The 27,977-nt window shown below is 39.3% G+C and overlaps 2 protein-coding genes across 5 annotated transcripts in view; one reads left to right on the top strand and one right to left on the bottom strand.

Annotated features, from left to right (window-relative positions):
* The first annotated feature begins 18 nt into the window (after positions 1-18).
* LOC110953230 (rho guanine nucleotide exchange factor 33) lies at positions 19-13,245 on the top strand. Of its 4 annotated transcripts, none has more exons than XM_022197121.2 (15): positions 19-221; positions 568-681; positions 1,061-1,105; positions 2,977-3,141; positions 3,233-3,321; positions 4,393-4,529; positions 5,579-5,699; positions 7,891-8,029; positions 8,111-8,215; positions 8,296-8,385; positions 9,410-9,549; positions 9,633-9,722; positions 10,687-11,335; positions 12,530-12,633; positions 12,818-13,245. In XM_022197121.2, exons 3-15 carry the CDS (start codon positions 1,064-1,066, stop codon positions 12,909-12,911), a joined length of 1,965 nt encoding a protein of 654 aa, XP_022052813.2. In that variant the 5' UTR covers positions 19-221; positions 568-681; positions 1,061-1,063; the 3' UTR covers positions 12,912-13,245. The 4 variants fall into 4 exon arrangements, with proteins under 4 accessions (XP_022052813.2, XP_022052811.2, XP_022052812.2 ...); XM_022197119.2 differs by having other exon boundaries at positions 10,666-11,335; XM_022197120.2 differs by having other exon boundaries at positions 565-681; positions 10,666-11,335.
* Positions 13,246-14,746: 1,501 nt separating this feature from the next.
* sos2 (son of sevenless homolog 2 (Drosophila)) overlaps positions 14,747-27,977 on the bottom strand; it is a 51,197-nt gene continuing 37,966 nt past the window's right edge. The window contains exons 13-23 of the mRNA XM_022197123.2: positions 27,621-27,733; positions 25,671-25,893; positions 25,460-25,579; positions 25,209-25,371; positions 23,919-24,036; positions 23,513-23,685; positions 23,304-23,420; positions 22,207-22,471; positions 20,893-20,934; positions 19,671-19,771; positions 14,747-17,668 (exon numbers count right to left, since the gene is read on the bottom strand). Of these exons, the coding sequence (XP_022052815.1) occupies positions 17,162-17,668; positions 19,671-19,771; positions 20,893-20,934; positions 22,207-22,471; positions 23,304-23,420; positions 23,513-23,685; positions 23,919-24,036; positions 25,209-25,371; positions 25,460-25,579; positions 25,671-25,893; positions 27,621-27,733 (1,942 nt within the window). The 3' untranslated portion in view covers positions 14,747-17,161. The remainder of the gene's footprint in view (positions 17,669-19,670; positions 19,772-20,892; positions 20,935-22,206; positions 22,472-23,303; positions 23,421-23,512; positions 23,686-23,918; positions 24,037-25,208; positions 25,372-25,459; positions 25,580-25,670; positions 25,894-27,620; positions 27,734-27,977) is intronic.

Here is a 27,977-nt window from a genome sequence, read left to right as displayed (position 1 = left end):
TTCCCTCTCTGCCTGGCTTCCCTCAGCAGATCAGAGAGCTGCTCACAGAGCGTCATGCAGGACATCTGCTGTCCACACAGAGCAGCACACAGCTCAACACGAGCCTTCAGTCCCTGAAATGACTCAAAACAACACAGAGAGGGACCGATTTGAAGGATTTCAGGGATTTTTTGCACCTTTTCAAATGTCTGGAGGGTTATTATTGCAGAGCTTTCACTAAGGTGAGTTTGTTTTGCTTCATTTGCTTCCACAGTCAGTCTGTTTCTTCTGTTTTTTGGATGCTTGTTGGATATTCGGGCATCACTGACATGATATTTCTGCATTACAATACTATCTGAGGTTTTTAAGCAGCAAAAATGTAAATCACAGTCTTGCAATCTGCATTAAAAATGATTTTCTTTGCATATTTTGATTCCTTTAAATTGAATAAACTCAGCAAAGCCTTAATTATTCTCAATAAAAGTGATCTTCTCTGGTTTTAATGTGGAAATTGAAACATGAAGCTTTTGCAGGTTGCATTTTCCTTTCGTTTTTTTTGCTGATCCCTGCCTGTCCTTCTGTCAGCAGACTTATAAGGAGGGATCTTGGCTCCTGCAGCCGTTTCCCCTGCAGGGCTGAGCTCTTTGGCTGGCTGCTACTTCCTTAGCAGAGGGGCTGCTGGCAGGAGCAACATCTGAGCAGGTACCACAAACAAACAGGCTCCAAAGTCTGAAAATCAGGTTCTAAATGTTATTCTAACTCCTCTGGTGAACATAGAGGCTTTAATGCACGTTTAAGGAGGATAACTGATGATGGAATTAGCATATTTGTTGTTATGTTAATGCCTGTTTCTTATAGAGAATTTGTTTAGGCGGACGGTAAAGATTTGCTTCAATATTTAATGGACATTTGGAAGATGGATTGTATTTTCTCTACACAGACTCAAAGCCACCACTCTGCTTTCAGTCTCTCAGCTTCCCCCGTGTGACTGCTGGAAAAAGCAGAGATCAGATGGGCTGCACAGTTTGTGCACATTAATCGCTGTTTGCAAACAGGCTTGTTTGTGTCGCTCTCTGCACAGGTCATGAAGCCTCAGGAGGCCGAGCTCGTCAATGAAATCTCCAAGGTATTCTGCATCGTCCCTCAGCAGCCAGCCAGGTTCTGTTGGCTTTAAAGAGACAGTTTGCTTCACATTCTGAGCTTTAACACGTAGATTCAGGTCAAATTTGACACTTTACAGCAGTAAATATACCCTACATGTCATTCTTCTAGCCTGAAATCTCATGATTCTTCTGAAAGTGGCCCAAAATACTTTTACTTTTAATTTTACAGTGTTATGCTTTTGTACAGGTGCTACAAATGTTTGTACACTGAGGCTGTTCTGGGTCACATTTGACCCGTACCTATTGAGGTGGAGTTTAGATCCATCAGTGATTACAGCCCTTCTCCACACACCTAAAGTTTCCTACCACTGCTTTGGATGCAGAACTTAATTTATAATAAGCATTTTATTCTTTAGCATTTTCTTGTGATAAAGCAGTGGCAACAGCGTTTCATAGATGCACTGGTAAAAAAAAAAATGGGTATATTAGAAATTCCAACAGTTCTAAAATGTTCATGACATTTTCAAATTCAATAGAATATGTTTAAATCACTGTGGCTTTTATGTAAAATATGGCATGATGCCACATGATAGAAGATGTTAATCCTACATCTATTAATGTGACAGACTATTTAGACATTCTAAATAGATCTGGAGTTTATAAGTTGGTATAGACACTGATAAGGAGGGAACTATAATATAAATAGACGAGTCCCAGTAGAGGGCAGAACCACGGCCATGCATGATACTCTGTATCAATTTTGATCATTGTACGTATATCTCTTCCTACTTGATCTGCTGACCTCTAACTCCACTACTGAGCAGGGGACCTTAGACTGATCTTCAGAGCCAAGTTTGATTATCCTGACTTCAGCACTTGCAGAGATATCTGAACGGACATACACATACATACATACATACATACTTACCCAGCCAGCCAGCCATACCGAAGCGAATGCAGTAACCCCGCTGTGTACGTCAGGCGTGGTTAAATATTAATTAAATATTAATTTACATGTTAAGCCTAAATTTACAATGTTTGGTCATAAAGCTACATATTTTTTGTATTTAAATCAGCAATTATTTATTGATATTTGCAATTGTTTGAAAGAAAAACTATGAGTTTTAATGTTAATTTGTTCTTTTACATTTGACCATAAAATGACACATTTATTTTTACTGTATTTAAGTCAGCTAAAAACATTTTTTTTACATCTTTAATTCATTTTAACTTAACTTTAATCCTTAAAATAACATTGTGTGAAATGCTAAATATGACTGAAACTTTATTAGAAGACGTAGATGATGTCAGAAAGTGTTGTGAGAACTGTGAAGGCATAAAATATGAACAGCGTGCAAGGGTTAAATACAGTAAAGATTTTTTTAAAAAGTTACCGGTAACTAAGACTGAACATTGATGGGATGCTTGGAGGATTCTCAAGGCGTCTAACAGAAAAATGTTCCAGTAATGTGATATATGAACAAGAATTTACCCTGAAATTCTTCTATAAAACCTGATAACAGAGTTTGATGAGAGGTGGGACAATTTCAGGAACCAAAAATGGAAGTTTGGTTGTCTTTTACTGAAGCTGCCATCAAAGTGAACCAAACATCACATGAAAAATATGAGAATTTACCAACGTACAAACTTTAAAACTCCACATCTATTTACATCTTAGACATTCTAAATAGATCTGGAGTTTAAAATTTGGTATCTACATTTACTATGAGGGAATTCCAATATTTAAACAGCATGTAAAGGTTAAATATTTGTTTAAAAAAATAATAAATTAGCAGCAGATAGTGAAAAAACCCTGCTGGTGACCGAGAAACAGTTTAGACAGACATCTGATGCTGCTCTCACCTTCTGATGTTCTCATTTTGACTTCCTCCAGCTGCAGTGCATGGTGTCGGAGCTGAAGACGGGCTTCACCAGCGCTCTGCTGGAGCTCAGTCAGATCCAACATGGAGACACCTACCTGAGGGAGGAGCTGGAGGAGAACCGGAGGAGCTGCCAGAAGAAAGCTCTGCGTCTGGAGGCTCTGGTCGAATCGCTGAAGGTGAGACTGAAAAGCTACTTACAGCTGAAGTTTTAGCGCAAAATGATGACGTTTTAGATGATAAAGTGAACTTTCCTGTGTGATCCTGCAGGAGGAACTGGGTGTGATGAGATGTCAGGTGGTTCAGCTGTACAGCAAAAGACCTCAGCAGGAAGGAAAGAGCTCCACAGCTAAACAGAGGTAGAAACACACAAATGAGCTACAGAGCCGATACTGTTTTAGAAGAACATAACCAGAGAATTTCATGTTTTCCATGAAAACTCACACCTTTATTCATGTGCTAGCATAACTGCACAAGGGTTTTCTAATCATCAATGAGCCTTTCAACACCGTTAGCTAACACAATGTAGCATTAGAACACAGGAGTGATGGTTGCTGGAAATGTTCCTCTGTACCCCTATGGAGATATTCCATTAAACATCAGCCGTTTTATATAAAATTTCTGATGTCCACATTTTCAACATTTTTGGGAAATTTTTGAAAATTTTTTGGTGGGGGAAAAAAAGAAATGTTTAAAATGTTTCTTAAGAACATTCACATAAAAATCAACCAAAATCCAGCGAAATTCGCTGGATTTTGGTTGATTTTTATGTGAATGTTCTTAAAGAAAATATTAATAGTTTTACCGATATATATGTAATCATTTTAGATATTTTTATTCTTTTTTTGAAGATTTTTACTCATTTTTAAAAAATATTTACAAGAATTTTCTTGCCAAATATGGGGGATTTTTTAAAATAAATTTGTAAGGGAAACTTTTAAGGAATTACTGGAATTTTCTTCCTGAAGGTTTGCAAAATTTCCAATTTTTAAAAAATTTTCTTTTGCTGAATTTTTGGACTTTTTCAGACAAGGAAGCAATACTTTTCTATTGCCCCTAAATGAAGACAACAGGGGGGTTAAGCCAAAATTTGCTTGGGGTATGATGGATTTCGGGCTTGACTGTAAATAGCATTACAATTAAAACTCTACTTTTAACATGTTTTGGGAGGAAACTGTATATTTCGTAATATTTTCTGATTATTTTCATGACCATTCGACTGACATGCAGCCACTGATTAAACTCACCCTGAGTGCTCATAATGTCTGAGAGCTGTTGTTGGTTCATAAATCACAACTACTAAGAGTATTCCTCACAAACAGGGTGACTGTATCTGGTTAGCAGGTGGTAATAACACAGTAGGCAGAGCTGCAGTCTGTCAGAGAAACGTGTCGAACCTGCAGACAGACTTGTTGCCGTCTGTTGTGCAGCGTCGATCCAGCAGAGCCGGCCGGCGGACGGAGTCGCTGCGACTGTTCGTCTGCTCCACCAGCCGGTCTGTCCAGAGGAAAACTGCTCCTCCACTGCTTCCTGCAGGGCCTCAAGGCTGGACTGAGCGAAGGAACAGGTCAGATACACAACACACACATTAATATGCAGATAGTTTGGGGTTTTGCATGCATTTAAAGCTGATTTCTCCCATTTTCATGCTTAAAAATCAACTCTGAAGCCCCCGGACACAGGATTTACTGCTGGTTATAATGATCAATCTCATCTGTAAGGCTTGAAAGACACCTGATTTTATTAATTTAGAATGTTCTGTCTTTTTTGATCCGCATTTGTTTCCCGGCTGTTTTACCGACTTCGGAAAATCCGTTTTTATTTACTTTGCACCTGCAACCTGCAGAACAATTTAAAATCTTAGTCCTTAAATCAACTTATTTTTAATATTTGGGCAGTTAAGGCTCTTTATTTTACTTCTTGCTGCTCTTGATTTTATCTATTTATTTATTTTTACATTCTAAATATCCACATTCAGGTTTTTATTAGTTTCGCTTTATGGCCTTTTAGTATTTTTATTGTCTGTTGACTTATTTGTGTGCCTTGTTTTGTTTTCTGGCTCAGCTACAGTTAAATGAGGCTTTGATATTGTAAATAAAGGCTAAATAAATAATTTTAAAAAGCTGAAATGTTTCATATTTTGCAGCATGAAAGTAAGAACTAGCAGTTTATTTCATCATGCTGTTTTCTGCCTTTGTTTTCATGTAATATTGTGGGAATGTTTTACAGAAAAACATCAACAAAACATCAGAAAATGCTCCACCTTTTGTTAATATGTCGCATTAAAGGAGCATTCTGTGAAAACATTTTTTCTCCTCATGTCTCGATCACATCTTGAAAACATTTTGGAGCGCGACATAATCCGACAACGTCCTCCAAACATCTCCTGAGAGTTCAATCTTTCTCTCTTAGTTCACTTTTAACTTCACAAAATAAGAAAGTATAAAATTTTACCGATTTTCATTTTTGTGCAATTTTGGGTAATCTTAGGAAAAGTCACCAAATTTCAGGTTAAAAGAGCGACACTTAGGATATTTTTTACTGCTGTCAAATGTCAGAACGGGTCAAATTTAACCCACGCAGGTTAAATGTAGCTTCATGTGTTTGATTCTCCAGATGCTCGACACCAGGTGGCGATGCAGCTTCTACACTCTGAGTGGGAATACGTGTCGACTTTAAACCAACTGTACGACAAATACAAGACGCCTCCAGCTCACCAGATGACCGTGGAGCCGTAGTGAGTTTATTTATAATGCAGGAGAGATTATAACAGCTCACAAAAAGGAGTGCAGCAACCAATAACGTGATAACCTTGGCCATTTTAAACGCAATAAAGCCAAGAACTTACTACGTTGTTGGTTGGTTATTTGCCTGGGGACCAGACAGCCTTTATATTGTGTATTACAAATACACATAAAGTCAGTCTGGAACTGCTCCATTGAACCAAATCTAGCCCAGAGGCGGGACTACCGATCACAGCTTGAATTGGAGAGAGCCAATCAGTAACACATGTGTGACTCAGTCACTAAGCGACCTAACAATTGCCTTTCCGCCATGATGTTTTGTAGTTTTAACAGCTTCCTTCGCCGTACAGGGATCCTGAGGAAAATCTAAGCTCTCCCTTTCAACAGTGGAGGGCAGCATTATGCATTCTATCGTACAGCCTGCCGGAATTAAAAATACGTCCTTTTTAAAAAGAAAAGCTTTAAGAGCTGCTTCTTGTTGAGGTTTAAAGGACAAATTCAGCCCGTGCAAAACAGAGGAAAGCGCACGAGAGAAACCTCGCTCTGTTGCGGTCGCCAACTCGACCCTGAAGATGACGCATCGTTAACTCCCGCCTCTGGTGCTCTGATTGGTTCGGTCTGATCTGCTCGGAGCTTGAAAACCTGTCAAAATGTGTCAATGGAGGAGGGCTAGACCGTATTCCCGTATATCCCTTATAACGGGAATACAGTCTAGCTAAGCTAGGCTAGTTGGTTATTACCTTAATGGTCTAGCATTTAAAAAAAATCCTTTGAAAATGTAATAACTGCAGCCAATAATCTAATAATGGATTAACAGGACTGCATTTCTTCTCTTAAATAAAAGAGAAGCACTTGCGGAGAATCTAGAACTAGACAGAAGAAGACTATTCCATGACTATGATGAAGCTCTGCAAAGCTGCTGGACCAACAGTGTCTAAGTTTACACATAAAACAGTTACAAGCCCGGATTCTTCTCAGTAATGTATAAAGTTAAGGACATTGACTGGAAGAAGTACCGGTAATGTCAATTTTAGGTTGATGTTTTCCCCTTAGTTCAATATGTGCAAAATACTCTTCAGCTTTTTGAGTTGTGTGCCATTCTAGTGCAGGCCCAGTTATTAAAGTACAGCTTTAAGTGACGACTGAATCGTTTCTCCTTGAGAAATGTTTGAAAAAAGTGAAAAAAATGTGGGAAATTCTTGACCGTGTAACATCCAACAGAGCCACTGACATGGAATTATGAATTTACATATCTAAGCAAATACACAATATTCTGAATAAAGATTTTGTACAACAAATAATTCTCAAATTGACTCTTACAAACATAACAAGAAAAGCACTCAGAGAGGGCAGTCCTCCTCCAAGGCTGCTCAGTCGTTGCGTCATTTCCGACTGATGAAATCTTGAAAAAATTCATGGCAGGAATCACGGCACCATAGAATGTGGCCATTTAACCCTCGTGTTGTCCTTACCAAAAAAATGTTGTTGCCTTATCTAAAAAAAGTCCAAAATTTCAGAAAAAAATTCCCCAAATTTGTAAAAATTTGCTAAATCTTCAGGAAGAAAATTCCTGATAAGTTTCCCTCAAAATTTTTATTTTTTTAAATAAAAAATCTCCAAATTTGACAGTGAAATTCACTGGATTTTGGTTGATTTTTTTCGGAATGTTCTTAAATATCTTTGTTTTATTTGTTTTTTCCCACCAAAAAAATGTTAAAAAATTTCCTAAAAATATGTGAAAATGTGGAAGCTTTCACTGTGAAAATATTTTTCCCTCCACATTTTTAAAACTTTAAAACAGGCCAATTTGACCCACAGGACGACATTATAATACTTCTAAAACATATTTAGGTCACACGATTTGGTATCCGTACATAACGTACACATGCATAACACACGCCTGTGCTCAGCGCAAGGTCATTCTTTTTGTGGGTACATCTATATTAAATGAGCACATTCTATATCACCTTGATTTCTGTCACAAATTTTTCCCAAGATTTCATCCGTCGGAAATGATACGACGACTGAGCGGCCTTGGAGGAGGACTGCCCTCTGAGTGCTTTTCTTGTCGGCTTTATTACACTTAAAACGCCCAAATGTATTACATTATTGGCTGTTATTACATTACTGGTTGCTACGGGGAGTCATTGTGGTTAAAGATCGTGTTTTTTCTTTGTGATCCAGTCAGACGTATGTGAAGTTCGTGGAGCAGCTTCTACAGCGACACCTGCTGTTCAGAAACACTCTGCAGGAACGTTTATCCGCCGAACACTGGAAGTCTCTGGTCGGGGACATCCTGGTGCAGCTAATCGGACAAAACGACGTAAGATTTTAGGATTTAGGTGCTTTAAGCTGAACAGTAAATGACATAACGCTCACATTAGCTCCGATTTGCGTTGTCCAGACAGCTTTTTCGGACATGTACCTCGGATACACCACCACTCTGGCCACGTTCCTTTCGCTGGAGTTCGCCAGACTGAACCAACCGGAGAAAAGCCACAAAATGCAGGTGATGCGGCGTTCGATCAGGTTTAACGCACCTAAAAGATCAGATCCGCCAACAGATGCTTCCTGTCTCGGTTTTTACAGAGCGGCCAGATGGAGAGGGAGGAAATGAAACTGCTGTCGTTGCTGCTGGCGCCAGTCGCTCGAATCCACGGCTACCTGAGTCACATCCAGGTGAGTCAGCAGCAGCAGCTCCAAGGACACTTTGGACATATTAAACATCAAATACAGGTTATTTATTGATTCACTTTAAATTATTGTCTTTATCTGCACACTATTTAAAAGAAAGTCTCAATCAAGAACATCAAATCAGTTTCACTCAAACACAATTTTCACATTAAAACAAGATAGTTTGGTGCAATTTTGATCATTTATTACCAGAGAAAGACCTAATTATTTAGTTTTAATGGCAAACTTTTCTTCTTTTTATTTAATATTAATAATAATTCTAAAAAATACTTCAATTGCGCTGTTGATGTGGACAATATTTACAGTTTTGTCCTGTTTTTTTTTAAAAGGTTGACATGTAGATTTTCAGTAAATTAGTGTGATTTTAGTAGATATTATCTGTTTATTTAAGGGGAGAAAAGTTAAACATGACTGATATGTTTTTCAATCCTAAATGTAAATAAGAGCAGAGCAAATATCTGTAAAATAATTAGATTTTTTTGTTGATTTAAATGCAATAAAGTGATTGTATTAAACATCAAATGCAGGTTATTTAGATTTCTGCTTTTATCTGCACATTATTTCAAAGAAGACACATCATAGCACATCCTAACATCAAAATTAACTAGAGAATTTCACTTTAACACAATTTTCTCATCAAAACAAGATAGTTTCATGCTATTTTGATGATTTATTTCAAGATAGAGACCTAGTTCTTTAGTTTACTGACAAACTTTTCTTCTTTTAATCTAATATTAATAATAGTTATTAATAATGCTTAAATAGTGCTGTTCAATATGCTTTAAAAAGTCAGAAAGAACACAAAAAAATTTTAAAAAAGAAGAAACGAGCATATAGAAAAGTATGAAAAGTTGTAAGCAGTGTTGGAAAAGATGTGCTTTTATGGATTTATGAATCTGGAGAGTAATTTAATTAAAAAACAGTATCATTAAATCTTCCTTTAGAGTGGGAAGCAGCAGTTTTATCTTCCATTAAACAGTTTAAAGTGTGTTGTAAATGAATCGTCCAGAACCTGCTGCAGTGGACGGGTAAAGAACATCCAGACTGCAGCCTCCTGCTGGGAACCGAACGAGCCCTGAGGAGCGTTTTGACTCGATGTCACGTGATCCTGGAGGAAGACGTCCGATGGGAGGAAGGAGAAGGACAAAGGTTAGAGAGTCAGGAGCAGGATGAGAGCAGATCAATTTACAGCTTAGAGGTGAATTCATGGATGATCTCTGTTTTATCGGCAGCTGCTCTGATGCTGCAGCAGCGACGTCGTCTGCAAACCGCTGCACGAGAAGCCAGCAGAGCAGAGACGAGAACGACCCCGCAGCTCAGAGGTGAGCGTCAGCATGAGGCAGGAAAAAATACGTTAAAAATGTAAAATGTGTTTTTAGCTGGCTTAAAAACAGATTTTAAAAAAGGCGAGATTTTATGGGCAAATATAAAAGAACAAATGAACATTTATAGCCATATTTCTTCTTTTAAATAATAGCAAATATTGGCCAAAAAATTTAACTTTTGCAGATTTAATTACAAAAAATGTGTAGTTTTATGGTCAAATATTGTAAAATTACAATTAACATGTAAATTAATATTATAATTTGTACTGTGATTTTACAAGCTACAAAAAAAGGAAAGTAATCCCAATATTTATTTAAAATCTTTCTTTCAAATGAAAGTAAATTTCCATTTGTGATATTTGAAATACAATAAAAATAGTTTCATTTTATGGTTAAATGTTTTCAGAGATTTTGTAAGTCAGTGTAATTTAACAGGGAGGATTTGTAAATCTGTAATATCCTTCTTTTGTACAAATAAAAAGAAATGGCAGCAAAAAAATAGATGTTTTACTGATTTAAATACAGTAAAGATCTTGTAGTTTTATGGTCAAATATTGAAAAAACACTACACTTGTAAAAATATGAATTTGATTTAGATTTTTTGGGAATTTAACAAAACAGGGAAAATTTGTAAAATAAGTTAGTTATATTATTATATACAAATTATTGTAACATTATTTGTAATTTTTTGATCGTTAACATACTTAATTTTTCTTTCAAATGATGGTGAATATCTGAAAAATAATGATAATTTTACTGATTTAAATACAGAAAAAAGTGTTAAAAAGTGCAAAAGAACTAACTATTTGTAAAAATATGGCTTTCTGATGTGATTATTGTTTATAATTATGTCTTTTTTCTTACAGTCAACATGTGATTTTACTGGATAAATGATGTGTAATTGTTTAAATATTTCCCTCCTCTGTGTGTCCTGGTTCAGTGCTTTTCCTTCGTGTCCCAGCAGAGACCTCCAGCCTCCTCCAGGACTCTCCAACGGGCTGGACGGTGGACACTCCATGCGTCTGGAGTGCTGGTCCTGCAGCCCGGTGAGGAGGGACCGGACCGTCCAGAACCAGCCGGCTCATGACTGCGGACGCTGCTGCTCCCTCCTCACCCCCGACGCCGCCGGATGGGGGGAGAACAGCGACTCGGGCCAGGGCACCTTCAGCCAGAACAACGGGAAGGTTCCCCACCAGAACCACAGCCTGGAGGATGGAGACACCGACCCCGACGACACCTCGGCCTTCGACTACTCCTCTGTCACCTCCTGCAGCCCGGACGGGACCCTGAGGAGGGAGACGGTGGAGAGCGTGAGCGGGGAGGACGAGGAGGACAGCCAGGTCCCGGTCCTCCTGAAACCCTCCTACAGCCAGCAGCAGCAGCAGCAGCAGCCGGAGACGCCCAGGGAGAGGACGGTGTGTCTGAGGTGGCAGATCCCCAGGCTGACCCCCCATCCTCCCATCAGGAACCCCAGCGGGCCCTACGGGGATGGACCCACGCCCTGCCTGGTGGGGTCCTACGGGAAGAGGCTGGTCAGCGTGAGGAAGGGTTCTCCTCCTCTCCATCCCAAAAGTGCCTTCAGACCCATCTGGGACGACCCGTCCAAGCAGGTACGCGAGGTTTCATTCACACAAGAGATGCATTGTAATAAAAAAAAATCTGTAAAAAAAAAACAGTAAAAATATCTTTGTTAGTTTTTTTTTGAGCTCACAGGTGTTTCTTATTTATCTCCTCCCGTTTTAACCATCTCAGGTAAAAAAATATATAGATATATATATTTTAAAGGAAGAAAAAGTTCCACTCTGTCCACTTTTCTGTCCTCTCACTGCTACAGCATCACGGCCAACTTGTGTTTTTTGATGCACACACAAAACTCTGCTGCACAAATAGAAAATAATCTAGCCTCTGCTTCATTTTCTGACATTCATTCCGTCAAAGCTGCTCTTTAACCCTCCTGTTGTCCTCATTTACGGGCACCAAAAAACACAGTTTCCTTGTCTGAAAAAAAATCCAAAAAAATTCAGCAGAAAATTCCACAAATTTCTGAAAATTTTGCAAACCTTCAGGAAGGAAATTCCGTAAAAATTCCTTGAAAGTTTTATTTTTTAAAAATCCCTCAAATTTGGCAAGTAAATATTTTCGAAAAATTAGTAAAAATTTTCCCCCAAAAAATATCAGTGAAAGTTCAAATATTTTCTTAAGAACATTCACATAAAAATCAACCAAAATCCAGCGAAATTTGCTGGATTTTGGTTGATTTTTATGTGAATGTTCTTAAGAAACATTTTGAACATTTCTTTTACCAAAAAATGTTGAAAGATTTCCCATAAATGTTAAAAATATGGACATGAGAAGTTTCACTGTGAAAATGTGTATATATATATATATATATATATATATATATATATATATTTTTTTTCACATTTTCTAATTTTAAAACGGGTCAATTTTGACCTGCTGGACGACACAAGGGTTAAAGCTGCTCAGTGTAGATTATGTTGCCCCCTAGTGGTCAACTGTTGCGGTTACACGTTGACTCATTTTCACTGGGATCATCTTTCATTTTATGGTTTAAAAAATGCCATCAAAGCACCGTGTAAGACGATTTAATCCCATAAAAATCCTACATATAGTGGGTTTAATAGAAGAAAACATTCAATCTGTCTGTGAGGACCAGAAAATGATCAGAAATAGACCCTTACTGCCATGTTTTCCATGGATTTTTTGTACTACAGCATCCTGACTGAGTCCAGTTTTCTTGTGACAAACTCCATCTACTTTCTTTTTATGTCCACATTATTCAGGCCGATTCGGCTCCAGAGAAGGACAACAGACAAGGCTTCATACCGATTCAAGCTCCAACCAGACAAAACTTCCAGAGTTTCAACCCGAGCAGAGAAAATCTGAGGTGAGATGTTGGAAACACAACAGCAATGGACTTCACTCTAAGACTGGGGGGATTATTTTCTCTTTAAACATCTCTGATTTGCTTTAAACCTTCTTTGGCTGATAGATCAAATACTTTCCGAGGTTAGATATCAAACCTGTTAATGATCAATAAAATGATTTCACCTCCTTCTGCTCGTCTTCAGACCTTCAGGAGTCGTTCAGCAGCAGAGAGTGAACCACGCAGCAGGATTATGGGACGACAGCGAGGACAGCGAAGGGCCCTGCAGCACCGTTTGACCTCCAGCAGAAAACAGACTGAAGTCAAATCCAAACAGGAGAAGTTCTGTCCCGGCACAACAGACGTTAAAGGAACAAAACTGATGCTTTCTGATTTTACGTTAAAGCTGAAACTTGTACGAACACTGAGGACTTCTACGTGTGGGATTATGTTTAGGTACAAGTTAAACTAAGGGAGGAAAATGTCTAACTGATTTTTCTGCCACATATTTAAGTTTTAGTTTAATATTGGCTGTAATAGATCTAAAACCTGTGACGCAGCGTAAACAGCCGAGACACCAGGAAGGACGGCATGAATCTGAACATCCCAAAATAAAAGACTTTTCTAACTGCACTGTTTCAAATTGCGGTTTTCATTTTAAGTCACGTAAGAAAAACAGCATTAATCAGATGTTTTATTAGGATTTAATTGGTGTTTGAAGAACTTAGATTTTCCATATTTAAAAAACATAAAAGACAAATTAGCAATGAAGTATTTTATAGAATTAATACCGTAATAAATAGTGTAAAAATAAGGAAAAAAACACAGAATTGTGGCACTAATTACAAATGAAAAATTATTTTGAAAAACAGGTATGGAACTGAATTAAATTTCAATCTTAGGAGTTCAATTTCAAATTATGATTCAAATTCAGTTTTTATGGACAGAAATATTCAAGTTAAAGAATTTGCGTTTAAATGGAGTTTTCAGTAAGTAGCACACACATTTTCCATAAAAATAATCACCTCCCTTTGGATGGTTTCTGCTTTTATTGCTGTTCAAGAAAGAAGCTAGCAATGGAGGCCACCAAGACAGCTGTGACTTCTACTACAGGAGTCATGAACAGAAAGCTGTCTTGGTGGCCTCGACACAACAACAAAAGGAGAAAACTTACAAGAAGAAGTGTGAATACTCTGAAAAGGCATCCTATTTCCTGTTAAAATGATCAATTTTACAGCAGAACTAAACACCTCGTACGTGAACATTTTTTGCTTCTATTGCTATTTTTACCTCCGCCAGGAGGATATGTAATCACCGGAGTTTGTCTGTCCGTCTGTGTGTGTGTTTGTCTGTTAACAGCATAACTCAAAAAGTCATGGACGGATTTTCACCAAATTTTTACAGGATGTCCGGAAGTGCACGAGTAAGAATCGATTAGATTTTGGAGGTGATCCGAATCACCGTCTGGATCCAGGAATGTTTTGAAGGTCGAAGGACAATGGAGATATGGCCGCCAGGCGGCCGCCGGCCATCTCTCAATTGTACAGACAGAGGTCGCTGCAACGATCCCGGGCGAAACACTGTGCTGTTGCATTGTACATGCATGTTATGCTTTCTGCACAAACTGTTGAAACTCAATACAATCCGTCCATGACTTTTTGAGTTATGCTGTTAACAGACAGACGGACAGACGGATGGCCTGGCGGAGGTCTGCGCTCTCCGAGTGCTTTTCTAGTTTTTTTTATTTAATTCACTCGTTTAAATTTTATTAAGGTAAAATTCCAGATGTCGCACCTATGATGGGGGCATTAATCCACTTTTTGCTCATTTTTGGATTAGTGAGGACTTACCAGGACGGGAACACCAACAACTTACGGATGACGTTACTCAGGATTCGTCCATATTTATCTACAGTCAAAGGGATCAACTAAAAAACTGGATGATTGCATTTACTGTATTTTGCAGCCACTGTGGCGCCTCCTACAGGCTTCAAAAGGCGACAGAAGACGACGGGTAGGTTGTCGTTTGATGCCAGAAAATCTCTTCCTTCCATCTTCTCAACGCCTTTAACTGTACATAACAAGCTGGATTTACAGGGGGGAAACAAAAAGAAATAAAGCAGAGAAATGAGTGGTTCAGTACAAAATAAGACTGGGTGATTTATTAATCTCATCAAGACCATTAATACAAAGCTGTTAAAAGGCCACAAACCATCGAATAAACTGACTGCTGGATCAAGCTGTTACAGTGCCACCGAGAGGAAAACCAATCTGTTATTCTGTCAGGGTTTCTTTTAATAAAAAATATCAAACAAAAAAAAAAAAACAAAAACAGAAAATCTTGGCAAAATTAACCCCACCAATACTGACATTTGGGAAATCTGGGAGACGGACTAGAGCTTCCATAAACTCCCCCTTTTTATAGTTTGATCAAAATCTCCTGCCGCCGCCGTCACGAAACCGAAGACGAGGAGTTTGTGTTTTCAGAGCGACATCCTCAGGCGTTTGTGTCGGCCACAAACTTCAGCAAAAACGGCAGCGGGAGGAGGCGGGCGGCGGGGTAAAAGTGAGGCGGTAGACTTTTTTTTTCTGCCCTGATCCACGTAAGAAAGTGAGTTTAACAGTTGCATAGGACCACTGCATTTACAAACATGACCTATAACAACTGCGGCTCTTCAACAGTACAGCCTAAAGTGCACAAAGTGTGTTTCTCAGGAAAAAAAAAAAAGAAAAAAAAAAAAGAGAGTCCAATTCTTCACTCCCAATACTTTGCAAGTGAATATATGTCTGTACATATTCAGCTGCAAACGTTGAACACAACCTCTGTTTAATGCATTTAAAAAGTCTTTGAAAAGGAGGAAAAGGCAATTAGTAGGATGTACAAAGTCTAAGTAAGTGCTTGGCATACTGAACTGTGTGGTTTTTTTTTACTCTCTCATTGCTTTAAAACACCTAAAGGGGGCAGGGAAGAAGAAAAAAATGGCTTTCCTCAGTTAATACTCCCAGTGTTTCAACTGGAGATTGTCTGTAAGTAAGTTAGTGACAGCGACTTGTTTTTTTCTTTTGTTTTTTTGTGGTTTTTTTATCCGACTGTAGCAGCATTGGATTATTAGGCAATATTTGACTGAACAGATGCGGATGGAGGGTACAATACAACAAGAGGGGGGGAAGAGGAGGAGAAAAAAAACTTGTCACTTTATACAAATTATTTAGTTAGTGTATACATGTTATATATACACAGTATCCACAAACATGTACAATTTCATAGTGTATAGCTTTTGTTCTAAACATTACATAGGCAACTTTATTTTTTCTTTTCTTTTCTTTTTTTTTTGAGCATTTTAGACGCCGTTTCGGTCATTTCTGTGAAGTAGAAAACAAAAATAAAAAGGCACATCTGAGCAATGATGCATGGATTATTTCAGTCTGTTCCGAAGTGAAACAAAAACAAAAATGTTTTAAGCAGAGAAAGAAAAGAAGCCGGGTTAAAAAGTTCCTCTTTTTGTGTGTGTGTGTTTGTTTTTAGGAGCAGTCACTGGCAGGGAGGAGCAGCTTTGGTGGGAGGACGCGTGCTTCCAGTGCTAAGTTTGAAAACCAACGAAGAAGAAGAAGAACGGGGAGCACAGTGTCAGACAGCAGCGAGCGTCCATGAGGGGATCAGTTATCTTCCACCCGGATCCCGGTGCTGTTTGATATCGTGGGGAGTTTGCTTTCCTGCTGACTTTTCCCGAAGGTTGATGTGCAAATGGAGTGTTCTCGGCTCTCGTTTCCGCCCCCCCCCCATCCGGGCCGAGACGCCTGGAGCTCGGGGTCAGAGGTCACCGCTGTTGGATTTTATTTTTAATATAAAGGCAACGTTTTGTAGCTGTCGCGAAACGAAACAACAAAACAGTCAGGACAGTTTGACTCTTCACAGTCACAGTGTGAGAATACGACGTCTAGAGGGGGGGATTCAGTGTCGCCTCCTTTGTGTGTTTCTTTTTAAATGTCACATTTGTTTCGTTTATTTAAAAAAAGAAATCCCTTATCCCCCTGCATAAAATAAGACTTTGGCAACCGTTTGCTTTCAGTTAGTAGGGAAAACAAAAAAAACTCGGTGGAAACGTCTGTTGCTGCTCACAGTCGCCACCGAGGAGCTACGAGAGGAGAAGAGAGGTCGTAAAAATCCTGCAGCAGGACTCCAGAGGACGTCAATGCCCAAAAGAAACGAAGCATGACCGGTTGAGGCTACAAAGTCCGTCACGTTCACCCCCACCGTGAGGGGTAAAGCTGAGCGTGCGAGGGGTGAGAACTTTTTAAACCAGGAGCAGAAGGCCCCCGCTCCGACAAACTCTCCTTGCTGTTCGTTGGCTGGCACACCGGTGTGGGTTTTCTCATTGGCACAGAGGGTTTAGGATGGAGGCGGAGCTACTGATCCCCTGAGAGGCACAGCGGGGGGCGACGATGCACAGGGTGGAGTTAAGAGAGTGTGGAGCAGTGTTATTCTTTCAGATCAGTAGCTTTGAGTCAACTGTGTCGTAGTCTGAAGCGAGGAAAACGACGGAGCGTGCTCACTGGCTGCTGTCGGCATTCTCCACCAATGAGAGGCCTTGTAGCGGCGGCTGCAGCGGCTCCCTTTTGTATGTCTTTGGTGGGAGTTTGGGGAGCTGCGGGCTGGAGTTGTGGCGCGGGGGGACGGGCGGGGCGGTGATGGAGACCGGCAGGGGGCAGAGGCTGTTCTGGCTGGCGCTGAGCTGGCAGCTCCGCCGGGGGACGCGGGGGGACGGCGTGCTGGGCGGCGTGTTGGGCGAGCTGGGCGAGCTGCCGAAGTCCCAGTGGTATCGGCCCACCGGGGAGGGCTGCAGGTTCAGGGGGTAGTTGATGAAGATCTCCGGGGGCCGCTGGGGCACCGGGGGAGGCGTGTCGGGGACGGGGTCGCGGGGAGGCGGAGGAGGAGGGCTGCTCAGGGGGCCGTCGATGGGCGGGCCGTTGTGGACCAGCGACCGGGGCTGGTTCCGGGGAACCGGAGGAGGCAGCCGTGGAGGGATGGCTGGAGGGTTGTCGGACTTGGAGCTCAGCTGAGACAAAACAAGATACATGAATTATTACACATAATAATAATAAAAATAATAATTAGGAATGTCTTAATGAAGTGTCTTGAGTCATTCAGTATTTAGCATCTGCTCATAATCCAGCACATTTTCCTGTGAAATACTCAAATGTTAGATTGTGTTGTATTTTATTTTTCTGTATTTAGTTGTGTTTTTATTTAGATTTGTCTGTATTTATGTCCTATGGGGCTGCTATACGTACATCAAATCAAACTTTATTTATAGAGCACTTTTCATCCATTTAAAATGCAACACAAAGTGCTTCACAAAATAAAAGAATACAACAACAGAGAGAATAAAAGCATAAAATAACCGACAATATCCCGCTTCCAGATATATACACACATGCGCTCACACACACACTCACAAAACACACACACACGGTGCTGAGACACAGCAGGGCACTGAGGAACAGTACTTTGGTTCAACTCCTTTTGTTTCAATTGTGCCTAGAAATAAAACATGACTTGACTTTAACCCTCCTGTTGTCCTCATTTACAGGCACCAAAAAATATTACTTCTTTGTCTGAAAAAAAAAAAAATTCAGAAAAAAATCCCCCAAATTTCTGAAAATTTGCAAAACTTTCAGGAATAAAATTCCAATAATTCCTTAAAAAATGTTCCTAAAAGTTTTATTTTCAAAAAAAATTCCCAAATGTGGTAATAATTTTTTTCTAAACATTTTCAAAAAATGAGTAAAAATCTTCCAAAACCATCTAAAATGATTACATATATATCCGTAAAACGTCTAATATTCTCTTAAGAACATTCAGGAAATAAAAGAAAAAAAGATTTTTTTCTGAATGTTCTTAAGAAACATTTTTAACATTTCTTTTTTCCCACCAAAAAAATGTTCAAAGATTTCCCAAAAATGTTGAAAATGTGGACATCAGAAGTTTCACTGTGAAAATATTGTTTTTTTTCCCACAATTTCAAACTTTAAAATGGGTCAGTTTTGACCTGCAGAACGACACGAGGGTTAAGTATTGTGATCAGCTGTAGTACCTGGTTCTTCCACCAGGTGGAGCCGCTTGCTGTTTAATACTCTAACAACCTGAGGAGGCTGGCAGTTCAGCAAGCAGAGAGCATTGTGGGAGTTCAGCTCGTAAAGAAACACTAAGACAGAGACTTCAGTGAGGCTGAATGATCTCAGGCCAACAAAAGTGTTAAAATTTACACCTTTTTAGAAAATCTTGTAGCTGTATTTGCTGCTCTTTTTGCACTTCTACATGAAAACAAAGATGCCTAGAACTTTAAAATTCCAGTGATCTAGGTCAGGGCATTAGTTATAATAATAATAATTATACTAATAATAGCTTTATTTGTATTTTACCTTTAAAAAAACAAAGCTTTAAACTGTTTTATAATAATACAAAAGTCAATTTTGCTAATTAACTCTAATAAATTTTAAAAATTAGGATGTTAAACATGCAATATAGCAGGATCAAATAGTTCAAATTTTCAAGTCATGTCCCTGATGATAAAGAGGGAACGACATGAAAGAATTTATATTTATACCACGGAAAGTTGCATGAATTTTTAAAAAGGCCTTTCTCTTATTTTTTGTGTCTTCTAACTTTGGAAAATCTCAAATAAATTGAAAAAAATTGCAGACAAGCAAAAAAAGTTGGGAACCTTGGCGTCAGTCTTTGTACATAAAGTCAAAACACTTTAGGAGCGAATCCTCAGACATCACGTTCGAGTTAAAAACTTGGACATCTTGAGCAAACTTCTTTCTAACCGAGGTAGTTTAAAATGCAGGAGTTAAGGATTTGAAACTACGTAGACGCATCTAAACTAACAAAACGCACTCCTAAAGTACATTTTTATTCCAAGTTGTCATCTTAAAAGTCATCTCTGAGCTGCAGTATTACTTTCTGCACTCAGCCACAGGTACCGTCTGTTCAACTGGACCGTATAAAATGTAGGCTAGGTTTTGTAATCGTGTTTAATGTTGAGAAACTCTTACTTTAGCTTCAGACATGGCGTCTTTCCTTCGAGGCGGCAGAGGAGGCGGCTTCAGCTCCTCTACCAGCTGGTGGAGGCTGCCGCAAGACACAGACTGGAACCCTGAGGGAAACACAAGACAACAGATAAAAGGTCAAGAACACGCTATGAATGGTTTCTCATTACATGTTTTACATTGAAATAAGGTTGATGCTAGAGGTACGGACCCATACCCGTAGCATCTGTACTAGAGGTACGGACCCGTTAAGGTCACTGAAGAGCTGGCGCCGGTTAACTACTATTTGCTGCACATTACAGGCAGTTTATATGAATGACTTTGATGGCGAACATTGTATAATTTAACCAAAAATACACCGTCTCCTCTCACACTTTACGTAGACAAAGTAGTTTTTACGCTTTTAGACGCCGTGTCTAAATTGTTTGAAGTCCAGTTCCTATTAATTAGTTTACCGCGTTCAGTGGTGGAAGCGGCTGACGAACTCCATTGCAAATGTTCCCATTTAATTTCGGACGCTAATTTACAAGATAAAATTAAGGATGTCGAATATGAAACAAACACTCGTGAATGGTGAGGAGCAGCTCTTTAATTCGGCATGAATTAAAAAAACCCACAAACTCGATTTACTGTGATATTGTGAGATTTGTTTGTGGTTATGTAACTTAGCCATTCAACAGAGTCCGCTAACATTAAAGTGACTGTGACAGGGTCTGTGTTGACAGACGCAGAAAATACGTCAGGGTTTTGTTTAGGTTGTTAATATGTAATAGTCTGTCGCTACTTTTGAAGGTAAAAAAATACTTGTAGTTTGCTGGCTGTTAGTTCCGCCATTCATTCCGCAGATTCACCTCGAATCACGGAAGCGCCTTCATCAGCGTTGCCGGCTCATTAATAATTATGTTCGTTGGGATTACCAGCCAATCACGAAGCGCGTTCATCAGCCGGCTCATTAATATTTATCAGCCGTCTCATTAATATTTATCAGCCGTCTCATTAATATTTATCAGCCGTCTCATTAATATTTATCAGCCGTCTCATTAATATTTATCAGCCGTCTCATTAATATTTATGTACGGCTCATTAATATTTATGTTAAGGGAAAGTGCCGTATCCGTAGGCCACAGGCTACGGGTACGTATCTGTAGACACTACCTTGAAATAAATTACCACTGATTTAAAAAAAGTCACTCAGAGACAAAGTACAAAAATAAAACCCCACACTCACTTGAAGGCGGCAGGAGGACTGAAGCAAATATGGCGTTACTACCTGTAAAATGTAAACACAGAAAATAAAAACGTCATTTCACAGCTCAGTGTGATTCACCTTTTCTATCCGTTTTCTGAGCAGAAGCACAAAGGCAATACTGATGACTAAAATAACCCACATTTTCAAGCAAATGATCTGAATCTGGTGGCTGAATAAGCTTTTCAGTCAGCATAAAAAAAAATAATCATAAATCATATCATTTTCATTTATAATATCTGTTCGTAAAGCTGCAGTTGAAGACACACCAAACAAACGTGCATCAGACTCATTTCTACAATTCCTTTATATTGAGCGTCATTCCACCTCAAAGTTCATCAAATTTTTATGACGATTACTGCCTGACAATCTGTACTTTGCCTGAAATTGTTGCAGCATAAAATACGGACATTTGTAAATATATCTGTGAAATTAAAGTAAATGTATCGCTTTAATTTATCCAAAAAAATTTAATCTGTTGACCCACTTTCAGCACACTGAAATGTGAATATAAGTTTGAACAAAAATGGTCGGAATGTAAAATATATGCCCATATTACTGTTATGAAAGAATCGGAGGAAAAAAACCCTTATAATCATTTTTGTGATCAAACATTTCATAATAAGAAGTGTTCTATGTTTTGTTTTGTCTCATTGTGACATTAAATGATCACAGGCAGACTTCTGCATTAGCAGTTAGTTGGTCAATACGTTCTCAAAAACGGCTTCATTTATTTACACCCATAATCACAGACTACTTGATCTACTTGTTGAATATTGTAGATTGTGAATCAATAACACGATGAGAAAGAACTGAAAATGTCAGGCTTTTATCTTCAGTGGTTTCTGAGACGTCGTTGTCGTCCAAATTTCACTGTGTGAAAAAGAAAGTGCTGAAAGTGGGTCAGTGGGAAATAAAAATGAAAAATCTCAGAAAGCACTTGACAAATCATTTTAAAAGTTCAAATGCCATTTTAAATATTCAAAGTTTATGATAAAAAGTATTTAAAGCAAATCAGAGATGGTCAAGTAGGAGGCCCCTGGTGACTGAAGATGGAATAAAACTTAAAAAAAAGCTCATAAAAGGACAAGTTCCCTCTAAAACAGAACATTTCTTTCTACAGATGTGGTGAAACATTTGGTTACCAATACAAACAGTGATCTTAAGGCCCATTTAGGCTTTCCATGTCGGTGATTTGGCCAAACTTTGCCATTTCTAACTGTCTGTACAACAAGCTGGAGAATACACATGTATCAGGAAAATAAATTCGGTTTAAAACTTAAAATTCCGTCTCACCGCCGTAGGAGCTGCTGAGGTCATGCTCCATGAAGACTGAGCAGAGGTCGGAGGAGGCGGACTGCGGAGGGGTGGGCGTGTTCGGGGAGGTGGGCACCGAGGCCGACGCTGGCATCTCCGGCTCCGTCTCGGCGATGCTCCGGAAAGTGATCTTGTGTGGGGGCTCTCTCTCCAGGGGGACGGGGTGGCCCTTCAGGGTGCCAGAGGTAGACGTTCGTACGGGCCGGATCCCCGGAGATTTCAGAGTGTAGCCGGTCTTCCTGGGCTGAAGGGGGAGAGAAGACGAGGCGACTCAACGGTGGGGGATTCATCACTGAAATCACTCATTTTTGTGCATGCTGCTAAAGTTTTATCTCATAAACCGTTACTTTAGGGACTGTTGGAGAAGATTGCAAATAAAAGGAAGGAAAAAAGTGGCCTGTAGAATCACAGCTGCTGCATCAAAGGGAGTCCAATTGATTTGTGACTTACAATAGTATCGGTTTCTTAAAAATCTTCCTTGGATGCATTTAAACCTGCAGTGAGGAGCTTTTGTCTCCCCCTTCTGGCAGTGATAGTAACTACATAAACACTATCAACGCGTTTATAACGTGAACTGCTGTTCCTCACTGTCTTTTTTAGATTTTCATCTCTCCTTTGACGCTTGTGTTGTCCTGAGGGTCAAAATTAACCCATTTGAAAGTTTGAAAATGTGGAGAAAAAAGAATTCATGGTGAAACTTCGGATGTCCACATTTTCTAAATTTTTTGGTTGAAAAAATAAAAGAAATGTTAAAAAAGTTTCGTAAGAACATTCACAAAAAAAACAACAAATCAAGCAAAATCCAGCAAAGCAGCCTGTTGAGGCTTCCAGGATCTGTTTCCTATTAGAGCCGCGACTAACCGTACAGAAAACATTCCTATCAATGGAAACAATACGCTTTATTGTATATTTTACTTCTATGGTTTTGAATCACGATCAAAGAGCCGAGCGATGTTTTCTTCTCCGATCTGCAGTAAAATTTGGATTTGGGACTTCAACTGAACCAACAGAAGTGGAACTGGAATAACACCACACATCGCTGCAGTAAAAACGCTGCTGAAAAGTAAAACACTCACAAATCGGGGAGGCTGCCTGCAGTTCCGTGGCTCAATGTCCAGAGACATTTGGAACAGGTAGTCGGCAAACTCCTTCTCGCTCCTGTTGCCCATCGGGTTCAGGTTCTCAAAGAACCTCTGTGGAACAAATTAAAGCTTAGATTTAACTTTAATGAGCGAAAAAGGCCTAAAAGAACACCAAAAACAAAAATGAAGGAGGGAGTCCTCACCCTGATGTCGTGCTCCACCTTCAGACAGTAGGGCTGGTTCTGATACTGCTGGATCTCTCCTGTGATCTCGGCCACTTTCCTCCTCTTGCTGAAGTTGATCAGCTCCTTGCCGTGGCGTCTGAGGAAGTCAGGGTTGCCCTCCTCCGTCTTCAGGATGTTGGTTAAATAGATACCTGAGGATGACGGCAAAAACTCAAATGCTGCTCTGTGTTTGTGTCTGTTCAAATCATCATTATGAGACCAGAACAATCACCCAAACTGGTAAAAAGTGCAGGAAAAATAAAAGATTTAACGGCTTTGTGGTAAACGGCTCACAAAAGGACAGGATCCAGACAGGACAGTTTTATATAAATATTTTTTTGTCTCGTCATACTCGACTTGGACAGTAACTCTGCAGAGGACTTACCAAAGAAAGGCACACAGGGTGGGTTTATTGACTTGAGTTTAGCCAAGTATTTCTTAAAATGGTCCTGGCTCAGTTCCACTGCTTCTTCCAGGATTTTCTTTTTCCTCTCTGGTATTGCCTGCAGAGGAGACAGAGAAAGTCACACAGATTATTGTCTGATCACCAGCTCAGCTTCAGAATAAAAAGGGTCCATTTGCTGGTCGTAAAAGTACAAACAAACTTCAGCCATAAACCCATTTATATCACGACTGACAAAAACGACGGGAAATTCTCCCCCTAAAACTATGAGGTCACGATAAACATCAGATGTTGCTAATAGCTGCTGCTTTTCTTAACATGCAACAAGCAAATTAACATATTTAGAAGTTGGATAGTGGCGTCAGCTCCTTCTGCCAGTATCAGAGAGAAAAGGTATAAATTAAATTCAATCACAAACTAACAAAACTCTGGAATAAGAAGAGCGTGTTACATTTGAATTTAAAATGTCTTCATTTTTAAACCTCACAGTTCAAAACAGCTTGAAAGTTTATTAACCCTCGTGTCGTCCTGCGGGTCAAATTGATCTGTTCTAAAATCTGAAAATGTGGGAAAAAAAAATATTTTCACTGAAATTTCTGATGTCCACATTTTTGGAAAAAATTTCAAAATTTTTTGGTGGAAAAAAAGAAATGTAAACAATTTTTTTTCTTTAATAACAGTCAGAAAAAAAAATTAGATGGATTTTGCCATGGAAAAAATAAGAAAATGAAGGATAACGACAGCTTCTGCTTTACAGAAATCACAAACGCTTAACAAAAGAAAGGTCAAATTCACAATAAAAAGGGCTGCAGACAAACCTACATTTCTCCTCACCTCTTTGATTTAAGGAAAAAATTAGCAGCTCTCTCTACTTCTAGTCATGGCTGTGCTGTTTCCATAGAGGTGCAGGACTTTATATTAAGGTGAAAAATGAGCCCACGGTGAGAAAAAACGTGACAGGAGCAAAATAGAAAGCAAGCACAGACAAAACTAAACAAAAAACTAAAAATGTAGGTCATCGGGAACACCTTTATGGAGCTACTATCAAGTAAAATGTAATTTTGTGGCTCCACTAGTTGTAAAAATCTACTAACAGAACATGAATATTCTAGTTTTCTCTGTGTTTTCCAGTGTATTAGGCTTTTAAGTGTTTGGAGCAATGCTAACGTAGCATCCCCGGCTTTATGATTAAAAAAGACCACTGGTGCATTTACTTTTATTTCCAATGATGGCGTATATTTCCCTTCTATCATCAGTAAAAGCTCGACTCACCTCGAAGGTGTGGTCGAGCCTGTAGACGGGGACAGAGTTGATGGCGCTGACCACCTCCAGCACGCCGTTGAAGTTGTTGAGCTCCTGGAAAACCTGCAGAATCTCGATGACGCGCGACAGCATGGCCACCCTCTCCTCCAGGTTCATCGTCTCGACGATACACCTGAAACGCGACGACACAAACGCGGTTACATTTATGCAATCCATGAAATCTAAAAGCAGCGTTCTTTCCAGCGGATGGAGCGACTCACTTCTCGAACCACAGCGTGAGGTTGGTGGTGTGACGGATCATACGGAGCAAGTTGGGCGAGTTCTTCTCTTTGTCCTCTTTGGTCCAGACGCTGCCGACCAGCTCAGACGGCCTCACGGCTCTAGAAACAAAAAGCAGATTTTTAGTTCATTCACACGTTTCTGTGGCTAAAAACTGATTCCTACACACAGGTTTTGACTGTAACCCCTCACCTGTAGAGCTCGGACTCGAGGAGCGTCAGCTGGCGGGCGATCTCGATGGGGTGAAGGGTCATGAGGTCGAACGACTCCACCTGTCCGGCTCGGCAGATGTGCCACTCGATGGGCGGAGGCGGACTCTCGAAGGTGATGTTGTGACTGACGCCGTTCGACTGAGTCTGCAGCTTCCTCCTGATGATCTTGTTGATGGACTCCACCCACTTTCTCATGGACTTTCCTACAAAAAAAAAAAAATAAGAGAGGTGGCACACACACTGAGTACACTGAGGTATAGGGAGCTTGATCTGAATGCAGCTGAGGAAGAAAATAGAAGATAACAATGACAAAACGAATGTTTACAGCAAAACTAAAGAAGAAACAGTTGGAGCATTTAAAAATGTAAAAAACAACAACAAATGAATCAGCTACATACACGAGCAGCTGGAAGTAAAATAGAAGAGATTAGAAGCCTGAATTGCCCCGAGGATGAGAATGAGTCAAGCTTTTAACTGTTCTGCATGTTATTCCAGGCTGCAGGTGCACAGTGAGTAAAACTGGATTTTCCGAGCTCGGTAAAAACGGCCGCCACCTGCAGCGTAATCGGATCGTTTGAGTGTGTTTAGCAAGAGAAGACATAAAAGGCAGAAAATAAGTCATGTAAGAGGCTAAAAAAAACAATAAGGTGCATTGTATGTGAAAACTTTATCTAGATTTATGAGCAAAACCGCACAATTCACACTGCTGTAACTCTGTGTGCAAGTTCCACTGATAAAAATGTACATTAAAGGCACGATAGTATAATTATAGGACTTTTATGCAATTTTGTCAAAGCCATTGGAAACATTTGTATACTGGGATTACATTCCCTTGTAGAAGCATATTTACTGTTATTTTACTACTTTCCAGGCTGCTTTGAGGAAGCGTTCTGTACATGCACAGTGTATCGGTGCCTTCATATTACATACATGCACACTACTTCCTTTGCAAAGCGGCTACAATAAGTTAGAGGGTGCATGGATGTTTGCATGGAGCCCTACTTAAACCGTTTGATGATGAATTTTCATCATTTTGACCCTAGAGGATTCTTTTCTACTTGCAGAAGCACAAAGCATCAAACATTTACTTCCTACACATAGTAAAGTTAAAATAAAGGCAACAAATTTACCCTGTAAACGTCTAAAAAACTGTAAATTTCTGTTTGGTGTTAAATGCTATATATGGGGTTTGGATTGCAAAATAAATGCTGTATACATCCCAGATTTTTGTAGCTCAGTTTTTTTCGTGACAGTTAATTCGGGATGAAGCTAATGATTATTTTTACTAATCAACTAATCAGTTTTATTGTTTCCAATAATACAATAGTTGGTTGATTTGTAAAATGCCAGAAGATTCTGACAAAATGTCGTCACATGATGTTCTCAAACCTAAAAATATTCAGTTTATTGTCACAAAGGAGTGAAGAAATTATATTTTCAGATAAAAAAAGCCAAAATTGGGGACTTTTGATTTTCTTTTCTTTAAAAAGTTATTCAAACCTTTCCCCTGATGATCAAAATAGCTTCATATAAATTTAACAGTTGACAAGTACTCAAATAAATGCAGCTCCAGAGCCAGTGAAAGTGTCATTTTTTTTTTCCAATTAAGACCCAGCAGAATCAAACTTTGCCTTTTTTTGGTACAATAAAACATCTATACATCTTTCCCTACATATGTGTGAGATATGTTTTTATAGACACCAGGTACGGATCAACCATTAAACAGAAATATGTCATAAAATTTAATCTTAGAGCTACAGAAAATGCCTGTTTCATGTGGGGATCCTGCAGGTTAATGTCCTATTTTACACTTTAAAACCACCTTTTACACTCATTACGCATTTTTTCCCCCTAATTTTACTTCAGTTAAAGAAGAGATTAGAAGCTGTGAAGAACAAAAACATAAAGCTTTTGTGTTTCAGGAGCTGACCTCGCAGTTGGATTTTGCTGGTGATGTATTCCTCTAGTCGACTCCTCAGCTCTGGATCGTTCTCAAAGTCGTAGAAATGATGTTCGACCCACTGACGGAAAACGTTGAGAACCCTGCGGAGAGGAGTAAACACTGATTAAACTGTGCACAATTAGTCAGCCATAAAAACGGAAAACAAACTTTATTTTCGCTCAAGTGGCTGCATATTTTTACTCTGCATGCCAACAGAGAAATATGACCGACTCAGCAGGCTGTTGAAGGGTCTTGACTGAAGAGTTTCTGGCTGGAGGTCAGTTTTTTTTAAGGAGAGGATACTTAAAAATAGAAGCAGCAGAGATGTTTTGAGTATTAAAGGGT

This window comes from Acanthochromis polyacanthus, chromosome 1 (assembly GCF_021347895.1).
Source record: "Acanthochromis polyacanthus isolate Apoly-LR-REF ecotype Palm Island chromosome 1, KAUST_Apoly_ChrSc, whole genome shotgun sequence".
NCBI classification, from domain to species: domain Eukaryota; kingdom Metazoa; phylum Chordata; class Actinopteri; family Pomacentridae; genus Acanthochromis; species Acanthochromis polyacanthus.
Note: the sequence above shows the minus strand (reverse complement) of the source record. Positions and strands in the feature narration are given on the sequence as shown.